Genomic DNA, 13,232 nt, shown 5'->3' with positions numbered 1-13,232 from the left:
TATGAAGCACAAGTCCATTTTCGTTGTGAAAAAGAAAAGAATAAAAAAAAAAAAAAAAAAATTTTTTAAAAAAAAAAAAAAAAAAAAAAAAAAATATTAATTTTTCCGCGTAAATTAATTATATATATATTACATAGAAATATGATTCGGATTCTTTTTATTGCAGATTTTTATTATATATATTAATAATTAAAAAATATAGATGCTCTTGAATTGCAATAATAATCGTAGGAAAATTATTTGAATTAATATTAACAATTGCACTAAGTTTTTGTTGTCTTTTCCACACAACTATCGTTAAAACTTACGGAGGGAGGGGATCACGAAAGTATCTTCATGCGAGTTTTTGGGCAAATTGTATTGATTTTCTGTGTGAGAAATCGTTCCAATAAGAACAAAAATCAACGGACGCGATACAAGAGAGACTCTCGAACACTTTTTATATCTTTTTGTCGCGTTGATTTTGTTACTTGTTGTTACAGTTTACATCGTACTCGTCGCATTTATCTCTGACGTAAGTTCAGTATCATATGGAATGTTTGTTCGATTTTTCCAACACCGATCGATTACTCCAATACCGATTGGAATAATTCAATCGCGCATGTAAAGAACCAAGCGAGGATATGAAAATTTTCATTAACGGATCTCCTTCAGTTTTATTTATTTTTCAAGGTTGATTAACCTTATGCTTCTTATTCAGTAAAATTGGCAAAATATTTAGAGTATAAGAAACAACAACAACGTGTGCGGGCGCTATTTGTGTGTTACATTACTTATGTACTTCCGTTTACGTATTTGCGAATTGCAAACGTGAAACGAAACGAGTCTATCGATATGCTGAATCATCGGTGGTTTAAAAAGGCGAGTTGTATTTTTTTTTCTCATACAAACACAGATCTCACAGATCTTAGCAGCGCGTATCTTGTGTAATGATCACTTTTGTATCTCGGGTTTGTTTCTTTGGAAAAAAAAAAAAAAAGAAAAAAAAACGATGATTAGTTTGCGTAATTATCTTTTCAGCGTCACGTGATGGCTAAAAGTTAGAATTCTCGTTACACGCGCGGGAACTCTCTTAAATTAGATAAACTCTTTGGAACAGAACCGAAGATCTAAATGCAAGAAGCCACGCACTAAAACTTAAAAACGCATGTACTCGGGAGATACGTTCGCTCTTGTCTACTTACAAAAATTGTCTTTTTTTTCTCAACAATGTAAGATCCACATATGTCATTATGCAATAATGACAATCGAATTGCAACTGTTAACAAATAAAGCTAAGAAAAGAGAAAGCTTTTCGGTGTTCGCGAAATATTTCCTTCAACAAAAGCTTTTTGAAAAAAATAAAATAAAATACACATTTTCGCAACACAGAGTATACGAAATGAACGAGTAAAGAAACCGTTCTCACAAAGACGACGACCAGCGACAAAGAGTTGTGAGTCCCTCACCCTCCATTATTGTTTTCCGGGCGAGCTCTGTTTACGAGAGCCGGGAGGGAGGGAAACCGTTCGCCTCTCTCTCTCTCTCTCCTGTTTTTTCTTATATACCGTTCAAACTACTATTCCCGATTGCACATTTTACAGACTGCGCGTCGAAATTGCCTACAGAAAGCTTTTTTTTTCTTTTTTTACGACCAGCCAACCTCGGCGTGTACGGTGGCACGTCCCAGGCGCGAATAACCCGCACGCGTGTGACGCGCCCGCGCGTATTGTTTTTTTTATATATATATAATATGTATATATATATATATATATGTATATATATATATATATATGTATATATGCGGGTGCGCGTTCTTTGTTTTCAGTGGTCCACTGCGAGCTTTCCGCAAGAGTGGCGACACACGAAAAAGCTCAGTTGTACGGCCATGAGTGCCTGATAGACGTGACCACGTTCGAGGTAGGCGGGTCTTCCGTGCGTCACTTCTTCATGTCGTTCATCAACGTGCCGTCCTTGCTCTTACTCGTGTCGAGATTCGACTGTTGACTGCTGGTCACGCCGCTACCGTTCCCGGGATACATCTTCTCGAGATGATTCAAAGACTCGCTTAGGAACTTCTGTAACACGAAATCGTGGAGAACTCGTTTTCAACGCGTTTTTTCACGGTTACTTTGAACAGAGATTATGAAACTGCGGAAAGGGATTATGAACCGAGAGATAACTTTTGGTAAAATAGTAAAAATTGTTTAGTAAAATTTTACTTTCCTCCTATTTATAGATTAGGTAAAAGAAATAATAAACTTAATAATTGTTTTTAAAAGAAATGATTAGTAAATGTGTCAATTTTTAATCATAACAATTCTCAATGTTTTAGGTTTTTTTTTTAAATTTGACATTTTTAATTATTTTCCAACTTTACCAAGTATATAAATATTGTTATATAATTATGTCTTTATTAAATCCGATCGGTGGTACTCGTCGGAGTGAGGAACGTTTATACTTTGCAACATGAGAAGGTTGAGGGTTCTCTCCCGCGGAAAGCACAAGTGACGTTTTTATCGCGCGTTTTTACCTGTATAGCTGTTAGAGCAGCTACGATCGCAGGACTTCCGAATCCGTGTGATATGAGAGAGAAGTGGGTGAGATGTCTCTGTATGCTGGGATCGAGGATGTGCTGCGGCCGCGTGTTGCAAAGCGGCGATCTGTCCTGGTTCAGAAGATCCATCAGCTCTTTGGTGATTTGTCTGCGAACGCAAGAAACATTTTCAAAATTTCGATCAGGTCGGATTTTCGCATTCTCACGCCGTGATAAAAGCCCCGCCACCGGAAGGAGGGAAAGACGCATGCGTTCAAAAAGAAAAAAAAAGTATCGGTAATATATCATTCTCCTACTTGGTGGCATGAAGAAGTTCCTTTCTCCTGTAGGAATCCTGCGGCTCGCAATGCTGCCGGCTAAGATATTCGGCGACTTGTTTCGCGGGGAATTCGGTTTCGCAAACGTAGCCGAAGTCTCGGGCAAGGTGAATGGCTTCTCCTGAAAAAGACGAAAAGACAGTCAGCCTCGTGATCACGCGCGCGCGCGCACTTCTCGGCCATTATGTAAACTTGCGAATATATGCATAACGGTCGATGAAAAACACAATCACACCTGAGAATTTTATTATATACGCCAAGGGTTCCGGCGCGCGGTTGTATTTTGAATAATTTACGGGACGAGATGGTGTTTATTTATGTATTCGAATGTAATATTCGAAGCGATTTGCTAAACGCGCTGCGCGGCACTTAATTTAGATGCGAGAAATAATGAGATCGCGCGCGTACCGTCGCAGGTATGACTGACAGGGCCTTCTAATTTCTCAACGTAATGGCCGTGCGACAGCAAGATTTGCGCGCGCGCGCGCGGACCTTGCACACACGGCCTCGGGCGTTGAATTGCCTCAGAATTTATATTCGGAATATTTTCTTTTTTTTCTCGCGCGTCTAATATATGCCACATTCTTTTTTTTTTGTTCAGTAGTAGATCGAAAATACATCATCGACCTCGTAAAATTTAATCGTCGCGTAAAACTCAGCGCATGTGAAAAATATTGCATGCCGCGCTTTTTTTTTTGCACTCCCCCTCGGCTGTGTGTCGCTATTAATCATTGTGCAAACAATTTGACTTAATTGCGCGAGGTTGACTTTTTCAGAGCAGCGTTTGTAGTTCGAAAAATCTCGAGATTGTACGTACATATTCGCGTACATGATTTAAGTTAATTACATTCGAAGATCTTGTAACACTTCTTCGAGAAAGAGAGAAAACTTTCCGTTTCTCCCACGAAAACAAAAAAACAAAAAAAAATTAAAATACTACATCGTCCCTTTCTGCGTAATTGCGCTATTACGAATTACCGGTGAACTACTGTTACACACAACACGCCCGTAATTCCAAGTGTACACATTTGCCGTGCATCGTAGATCTGTTTTATGTAACATAAATTATAGTTCGGTACGTAGTCGCGGGCATCGTTACCGCAATAAACGCGGCATTGATCCCACGTGTTTATGTCGTACCTGTCGTAATACTTTGTAATAAAAACGTTTTTATTGCTGTCGCGACCAAACGGAAAGAACAGAAAAAAAAATAACGAGGGGGAACATTAAGTGAAACGGGAAACTCCCATAATAACTTGCGCACGCGCAAGTATAGTTTCTGAACGGCCGCGATGTTTTTATGTTGTTTAAACGTTGCACAATGTTGCCTTGTGGTAGATCTCGCGCGCCGATTTTACGTAATCTCATTATTCTCCCGTTTCAATAAAGAAGAGACTTTAAAAGCAAAGAGGCAACAGTTTTTTGTCGATTAAAAAAATGCGGTTGCCACTCGAACTGATAAAGGGAAACAATTTCCTGGGTTGGAAAGGTCTCTTTACATAACGCGTATCTCCCACGAAACGTCGAATAAGTAGTTTCGCGCGATATTTTATTAACGCAGATATCGCACCGTAACGTAATTTCCCGCCGCGAAAGATTCTTGTAGTACAAGAACGGACGCGCGCGCGCGCGTTACAGTCGACGGTACACAAGTTTAACTATCGGCGATCTTATCTCGCGAACCGGCCCGTTGGACGCGCGGTGCGCAAATTTCCACCCCTTTCCACCAGGTGCAACAGGTCGTTTCGGCTGCAATTTAGTCTTCTGTGCAACCAACTTCCTACCGCGCGCGAATTTGCATATCCTTCGCGCGCTTTCCGCGTGCACGTTTCTTCATTTTTCTCCACTCCCGTTTAATTTTCTTTAAAAAACGTTTACGATCGCGCGCGTTTGTATTATCCTCCCGTGAGAAATTCTACTGCCGCTTTTTTATTCCGTTTAAAGGAGGGAGAGGGATTTAACTACACAAAGTGTCGGAGATTTCGCGCAAAGATTTTCCATTTTTCCGCGCAACACGAAGCGTTTCGTGAAAAATGTCAATGGATTTGCAATGCGCCGCGCGCGCATTGAGAGTAACGAGGGTACGACTCAATAAAACGCGAAGGGAGGTTCTTCTCTCGGCGCAGATGCACGCCGCGAGATTGCCGCTAAGGGAGCTCGGCAGATAGAAGATTCCGATTAGCGCGCGCGAGTAAATGAGAACGAATGGGCAACATGACTCGTACGAATTGATGAACGTTATACCTAAGGCGCTTGACGACTTCACCGTCGCGCGCGAATCAGCGGCGGCAATCGATCAAAAAGAGCTTGTGCGCAAACCGATACGCGAGAATATCGACCGCGCGAAAACGCGCTTAATTGCGTGTCTGAATAATTTTCCTTTTTTTTTTTTTTTACCGAAGAACACGCGTTGACATCGGCGATGTACCTGCGCGCGGGATGTTCGGAAAGAGGTGAAATCGAACTTCGCAGGATTTCTATTCAAATATTAATTACTGTGTCAGAAAAAAATATCCCGTTGAGAAACAAATATTTAACGTGTCAAATATTTAACGTTCCGCTCTCTCGTATTTTTAAATATTGTTTTGCGCAAATCCCACCGGATGGGAATATCGTCGGGATTATCGTCGAAATAATGTTGGTAGAAATTTGCGTGCCGTTTGAAGAAAGAGAGAAAGAGAGAGATAGAATCGATAATAGAATAACCTTATTCGTTCCGAACACACTCTGTTACGACGATAGCCAATAATGTGATGCGCTCCACCATCTCGGCCGTGCCGACCGCAAATCACGTTCCATTATACGTTCTGATAATCGAACCCCGCGAGGTGGATTTCGGGAATTCTCTTCCGCGTGCCCGAGGTCGGTCGTGTTCTTCGGGGCATATACCTTGCGGTTTCATAAAACTTTAAACTTTACAACGAGTCGGCGGCCTGCGGTCGACGCGCGCGGCCGCGTGTAATGTGTCTAAAATACGCGTTCCTCGTATCCTCCGCGCGCGCGTTCTCCGATGCAACAATTACGGATTGCGCGCGGTTGCGCCATCCCCCTTTCCTCCTCTCGTCCCTGTTTTCTAATCCAATATTTCGCGGCGTATTATACGTTGCGAAACGCGAAAACGAAAAAAAAAAAAAATGGAAAAAACCCCGAAGGAGAGCAATAAAAATTTATACAGTCGCTTTTGTTCGTTCCACTTTCGTTGCGGTGAAGTACGCCGTCACTTTTTGCGAATATCCTTGTACGGCCTGTCCGGAATTTATGTAGAACAATCTCGTCATCTATAGCTTTTAAACCATTCGGTTTCTTTTTTTTTTTTTATCTTCGAGAGCGTGGGCGTGTCGCGAATCGGACGCTGATTTACGTATGAATCGCGATAATGTGTGCGCGCGCGCGTGTGTGTGTACGGATATATCCGTATGTTTCGCGCGTCATTTCCCACACTTTCGCCGCGTACTCCTCCTCGTTTTTGTCAACGTTTCTTCTTCTGTTCCAGATATTTCTCTTACGCAAAAGCTCTCGAAAGAGCTTTTCCAATTAGACGAAATCGGTGATTTTAATTTATACATACGTCAAGAACGAACATTTTGTTGTCTTGTTTTCTCTCTCACGTCAAAAACGCGCGTCATTCCGCGTTTTTTTTGTATATATCCGCAGACATACTTCGCGAACCCGCAATCGCGAGATATAACGTGTACGCGCGTACACATTATCTACGTCAAATTACACTCTTCTCGCGCTCTGAATTGACACTATCGCATTACGTCATTTAAAAAATCATCATCATCCGCGCTATCGCTCGTGTTTGCGCGAGAGGAATTGACGCAAGCGGAACAAAAAACGGAGACACATTCGAATATGTTAATTCATTTCGTAGTCCGCGTATTAATCTGCAATTTACGTTGTGCGATTTGCCGGTCAGAGATCAGTCGTTTTTTTTTTGTGTCTTTATCTCGAGCGATCGTCGCTCTCCGCGAGAAAAAGTACGGAAAAAACACTAAGATTTCAAGAGAAAATTTAAGAATGCCTCTCTTGCGTAATTTTTGTAATATACAACGTTGTTGATCGCTGTACCGCGCCGATTATCTGTTCACAGGATATCAGGAGACGGCACTAAACAACCACACTATATATGAGACAACTAGGTGTGTATTTTCACAAAATTCGAACAAATAAGTAGTTAAAAATACGGCGATTCAAATCGAAAGGAAGTGACCCAAAAATGGTCCACAGTTGGCAGTGGATTATCAAATAATTTTTTGATAATTATATAAAGACAATATTATATTAAATATTATATTATATTAAATATTATATTAAATTACATATACATTTATATATACATTTTAAATTATATATACAAATATTATATTAAATTATTATATACAATTATATTAAATTAACTTATTTGATAATCCACCGCCAACTGTGGACCATTGGTTCTTTGGGTCACTTCCTTTTAAAATTCAAACAGTTATTCTCGATACAAAATCTTGTTGCAATACCGCGCTACTCGTGTAAGAACAACTGAGCGATTTTCCATCAAAAGGAACTTACTCCGAAGTGCGCATGTACGACTTGATCGGCACGGCGACGAATAGTGCGAGGAGCCGGCGCGAGTTCGAAGCCTCGTACCGAATATTCTCGAAACTCACAAACAAGTGCACGTGAATGTATGTTGCACATGCTAGGAGGATGCCAACCAAACATCTTGCGCCAGAAACATCCTGAGCTGAAAAATTTAACTCGGATCTAGTTTAGATTTATTTTACACTTCTTACACATCATCCAAAGACAACTGATCCAGACATCGATCTATCTCTTTGGAAATTGCGTAACAACGGTCTAAATAAATCAACCACATCGTCGAGAATTTGCGCCGAAATCCGCGCGCAAGTGTATCGCGAAGCGACGCGCCGTCAATTACCTCATCCGCCGCCATTGAAACATCTTCTTGTCATTACGACGCGCGGCTCGGGGTATCAATTAAGAGAAAACCGGGTCGAGATTCGCCGCGAATCCGTATATTTACCGGAATGCGTTATAGCGATTTTCGATCGCTTAATAACAGTGATCGTGTACCTCGCCTCTCTCTCCCCCAACCCCATCTTTCCTCCCCGAGCGGACCGCTCGCACGATGCGTATGCAAATGGGAAAATGATATACATATTTAAAGAGTCCTTTGGTCCCTTGTGTTGTCGATTCAGCCGGAAAGACCGGGGCGGAGAGGAGAGAGAATTAACGAGAGTCCGCGTCACCGGCTAATAAGCGCGATAAATCAGCAATTTTCTTTCAACGTTTTTAACATGCCGTTTTTCATCCCCGAGACACGTTCACAATTGAAAAGGCGGGAATTAATATGAGAGAAGAGAAAACACGATTTGTCCTCGGGTCCGACTTGGCGCTCGTTTATTGAAAGTGACATTAATTCGCGGCGAGCAATAACAACATCGCGAGCGAGGGGGGGGCAGCGATATAATGTTCGACTTTAACGCTCGATGTTGCGAATCGACCAGGTCGCGCGCGTGCACCGCTTTGCGGAATATAACGCGCGCGGTGGTTTCTTCCACGTGCCGCGGCGTGTTCGGCGCGCAATAGGTGGTACGTAACCTGATGATGAAAACAATGAGAATTTATTATCATCCCGCGCGGGATGATCGCGACGCAACTCGAATTTCGTATCTGAAATTTTTCGTGTCTTAATCCGGGATTTTATGCGATTTATCGCCACCTTATCGGGACGGATTTGCCGCTCACGCGGAAAAGAAATTCACGACCGATGTTTTATGAAAGACTAACTCCGCGCGCCGGACCATAAATTATAATCAACGTCCGCGCCAACACTCTAACAAACTTCCAGTCGCGTCATTAGACGCGATCGTTGGCAGATACGTGTGCGTGTACGCGCACATTTGTTTGCGCGCTCGTTATTATTAAGCGTTCCTCGGAAGAATACATCAGGAGAGTCTCTTTCTCTCTCTCTCTCTCTATCTGATTAACCTCGACGAAACAAAAAACCTCGCGCTCATTGTCATAACACGGAAGAACAAAGATCGGTCGTTAAAGATCAAGGAGTTTGCGCGTTTTTTCTTCACGATCGTCCGACCAAGAGAGTCAATTCGAATTGGGTAAATCAGACGGGAAAAGTCCCTACACGCGGAAATAAGAGAAAATTGAAAATGTCTTCTATCTTTGCGGATGAGAGAGAAAGAGAGAGCGACATTAATTAGAAATAAAACTGAATGCGACCAATTAATAAAATATAGAGTGTAGACACTGTGTACGATATGCCAGTATATCGATATAAATTTTCCAATGACCGTTTATTAAAGAAATAATTAAAACAAAGTACTTTGGAAACTAGTTGCTCTTGAATCCTCACGAAATAAACTGAAACGTCTATGTCAATATAAAAATGACACGCGGTTCGAGACCATTTTCAGGAATTTTTACAACACGTCGCAAAAGCATCAAAAATATTAAAAATTAAAAATAGTTAATTAATAATTAAAAATATATATCTTCAAAAATATTTGAAGGTATTTTTTTCAGTGAAAATTATTGTATATTTAACATTTACATGTCCAACAATCAGTTTTTTGATAGCTGTCCGGTCGTTCGGCCGCATGTCTGGGACATTTATCTTAATTACGTTTACACACGCGCGCGCATTTTAATCTGCGATTTAATCGGTTTGACACGTTACATTTTGTGCGCGATAAATTAGTGTTTATATATATTTAGTTTTTTGTTTTTTTTTCACGATATTTTACGCTTGTCAGACGGGATATTTCATTTCTCACGAGACTCTCCGGACGTGTGTTGCGTGTGTCTAAACACAAAAATTCGCTCGTCGGACCCCGAATGATTCATTTCTCGGATGATCATCGGGGTCCCGTGTAAATTCGCCGTAATGCGCGCGCACACACGAGATGATTTCATCACCGTTGCCCTACGAGACAAGTGGGCGTCGTGGCGAAGAATGTAATTCTACCGAGTCACGACAAGAAGAAACGACCGAAGCTTTAAAGAGACGCGAGCGGAAAGAGTAATCTCTTTTGTAAATTACGACGGAAGAGGGAAGGAGAGGAAGGGCAATAATGTCGGCGAAGCGTTACGTTTGTTACAATATTTCTCTAACGCGCTCGCTTATTAAATTTTCGATATAGCGAAGAAACGCCCGATAAACTTTCGATACGCGAATCGATCTTTGTGCAACATCGCTGTAATAGGTATCCCGCGCGTTTATACGCGCGGTATTTACATCGCGAATAGTTTAAAGACATCAGAATCGCCCGGAGTCCTCGATGATTCAGTCTCTTCTTTTTTTTTCTTTATTGACAGTTTATAATCAGATGCTGAATGTGCGTTACAAACGATTGCAGAAACTGCGTCAATGTTACGCGGACTCTTCGCGAAACCGATATACGTCGTTAACTTTCCCATTTAATTACGGTCACGCTTCTCGGGGACCGGTTGCTAATGAGAAGAACGATTGATGCAGAGGTGTCATTAAACCGATGAAGAAAAAGAACGCGCGCCACTATATCGCCGCCGCTGGAATGAAGTTTCGCGTTTTATTTCAACAACGAGATGTGATGATTTCATCGCGCGCTTCATCTCTCATGAGAGACGAGCGTGCGGATGCGCTTTCGTTGCCGTTATATTGTTGTAATAACAGGGATTTTACGAGGATATGCGCGCTTCGCAAAAAGCTTTAATATCGGCTTTTCCCGGCGAATGCGGTGTTTGTTCATTCATTCGCGCGCGCTAAGAGCGTTCATTTTATTTATAAGCGAAGTGTTTTTTTCTCTACGAATCTCTTTGTTTTGTTTTTTTTTTTGCTTTTTTTTTTTAATCGAAGTTTCTCGAAGAAAACCACTCACCTTCCACCAGAGATGTCAAGAGCGTGACGTTGGCCGCCTTCCTTCTGCCGGCTGGCAGATTCAAGCCGATCTTTTCCAGCTTTTCCCTAAGCAGACGCCCGCCGTTTTTGGATTTTGCTCTGCAACAGGCGAATGAGAAACAACATTTTTCCAATGCTCCTTTTTTCGCTGCCGTTCGCTGCTTCTTCGACTCTCGATCGAATAAAAAAAAAAAGTCGATAGTCGATTCTCTCCCCGGGTGAGCACAACCCGTGCGATCTCGCGATCACGTCATCGAGAATTTAACCCGTAAGGTAAATAACACTCGAACCGCCGCGCGCGTCCAATTAATTATTTTTTCTACCGTTCGTGTGTAATATTTATTCAAACGCACGCCCACTCGCGAACGACGTGAGCGCGTGAGAAATTTCGAAACGGAACTTCTTCATTAATCATTTTACTGTGCGATCATGCGCCAGGAAAAAAAGATAGAATCGAAGAGAAAGAGAGAGAGAGAAAAAGAAAGACGACGAGAGAGAGGGGAGGAGGAGGAGAAGAAGGAAAATACAAGTGGATTAGCATAATCCGCGACTATGTGCATGTGTCATCGGCGATTGAGCAACTCTCTTTCTCTCTCTTTCTCTCTCTCTGTCGCGGCACGCGGACTACGAACGAGCGCGGAGCAACGTACGTTCGAGGATGCGTACCTGTTTCGTGCGCGTTTTGTAAAATGGGATCGAGGAGTCTGAAAGGAACACTATGTTCGCACTATAGTAGTCTATTCAAGGCGCAGATATGAAGATACGGATTTCTATCGATTTCTTTTCTCTTCTCCTCTTTCTGTCTATTTTTTTTACTCACATTCTAATTTAATTGTATTTGTTATCTATTATTATTCTTTTTTTTATTTACCTTCGTTGTAAAGTTTTGCGATTGAGAAAAGGTTTTCGCGTTATAAATAAAGCAACAATCAATCAATATCCTTCTCTCTCTCTCTCTCCCTCTTTCTACACTTGTTCTCTCTCTACACTGTTATTTTATATTGTTATTTTATTTTATTTTATTTTTTCTTTCTTTTTTTCTTTTCATATTATGTAGTTTTGTATTTATGCTTATCTCTCTTTCTTTTGTTTTGACACACTTACATTCATCTACGCACTATTGTAAATTTTTACTGCGCCTGAGGGAATATATCCCAGGGCGCTTAAATAAATGTATGCTTTCTCTCTTTCTCTCTCTCTCTTTGCGCGTATATTAAATTGAATAAAAATTTATTTAACAACAAACTTTTGGTATAGAGCAATAAATTAAAAGCAGTCGAAAATTGAAAATTAGTCGAACAATTTTCTTTTCTTTTGTTAATTGAATTATTAATAGAATTTAAGTTTATATCATTTAAGCACACGCACGTTATTTCTTCTTTTATTAAATGACGATTTTTCAATCAACATTAACGGTACGTAGCAACCCGTGCGCGACCGCGGATGTTTCTCTCTCTTTCTCTCGTTTTACGTTCGATTAAATGATTAGAATTAAGGATTATTCACTTCAGAAGCAGCTTCGTTAACGCCGTGGCGTCTCTTTGTCGGGGGGATATTGCGCGGAGAAAATTGCACGCGACGATTTCTACAATGAATTCTTTCAAGACGCGCATCGCGCGATTCTACACGGAGCCTTTCTTGCCGGCGAGATGTGTATCCTTCTGCGTTAACAAGTTTCAATCATTCTTACGTACGTCTCGCGTTTAAATCGCGCACGTTAGACACAATCCTACGTTCGTCTCGACCGACGAACGAAGTCTATCGACGGGACTTCATCACTCGCACATTGAAAAAAATTGTTTCAATCCGGCGAACAAAACTGCGAAGTAAATTTTTTTTTTTTATACGGGACAAAACAAATGGGTAACCGCCGCGCGGTAGTAGCCGGCAACTTCCTTCACAACACGCACACACACACACACCCTGTCCATCCATCATCCGAGCCTGTTATAACGGTTAATGCGTATCGCCTACCTTTGTTCGGCGCTGTCTGGTCTCTCCGCCCGGTAATCTCTCTCGCTTCGATCCGATAATTAAAGCGTTTTACCGCTACGGGAGTTTTTAATATGTACATATCGATATCATCCCCCTCCCCCTCTTTTCCCCGTGCTCTTAGTCCATTTTCCTCAAAACTGTGTATAACCCGCGCAACTCTCCCGCGCGTCTTGTTTATATTCTCCGTGATCGGAATTCGCTCGATAACTCGGGAGACCGTGAGAGATTTGCAAACTGGTTTCCAGCCACCGCGATCGTCACCGATTATATCAGGACGCAGGCGTATCGAGAGCCCGACATACAATTCGACCAAATTAAACTCTCTCTCACAACAGGAAACGACGCAGTTATTTCTCGCTCGCAGTTACTTAGCGGCAACGCCAATCAAAAACGATTGACAATTAAGATCGCAAATTTTTTTTTTTTTTTTTTGCGCGCGCGAACCAGATCGAGTTCTCGTAATTTTTATTACGTTAACGAT

General features: G+C 41.6%; 1 protein-coding gene across 1 annotated transcript in view; it reads right to left on the bottom strand.

Moving 5' to 3' along the window:
* Positions 1-925: 925 nt before the first annotated feature.
* LOC109859174 (transcription factor AP-2-epsilon) overlaps positions 926-13,232 on the bottom strand; it is a 63,837-nt gene continuing 51,530 nt past the window's right edge. Inside the window, exons 6-9 of the mRNA XM_020437175.1 lie at positions 10,737-10,855; positions 2,833-2,974; positions 2,513-2,684; positions 926-2,057 (exon numbers count right to left, since the gene is read on the bottom strand). Of these exons, the coding sequence (XP_020292764.1) occupies positions 1,920-2,057; positions 2,513-2,684; positions 2,833-2,974; positions 10,737-10,855 (571 nt within the window). The 3' untranslated portion in view covers positions 926-1,919. The remainder of the gene's footprint in view (positions 2,058-2,512; positions 2,685-2,832; positions 2,975-10,736; positions 10,856-13,232) is intronic.

This window comes from Pseudomyrmex gracilis, unplaced genomic scaffold (assembly GCF_002006095.1).
Source record: "Pseudomyrmex gracilis isolate BER0280 unplaced genomic scaffold, ASM200609v1 scaffold_245, whole genome shotgun sequence".
Classification (NCBI taxonomy): domain Eukaryota; kingdom Metazoa; phylum Arthropoda; class Insecta; order Hymenoptera; family Formicidae; genus Pseudomyrmex; species Pseudomyrmex gracilis.
The sequence above is the reverse complement of the archived record's forward strand: the minus strand, read 5'-3'. Positions and strand labels throughout refer to the sequence as shown.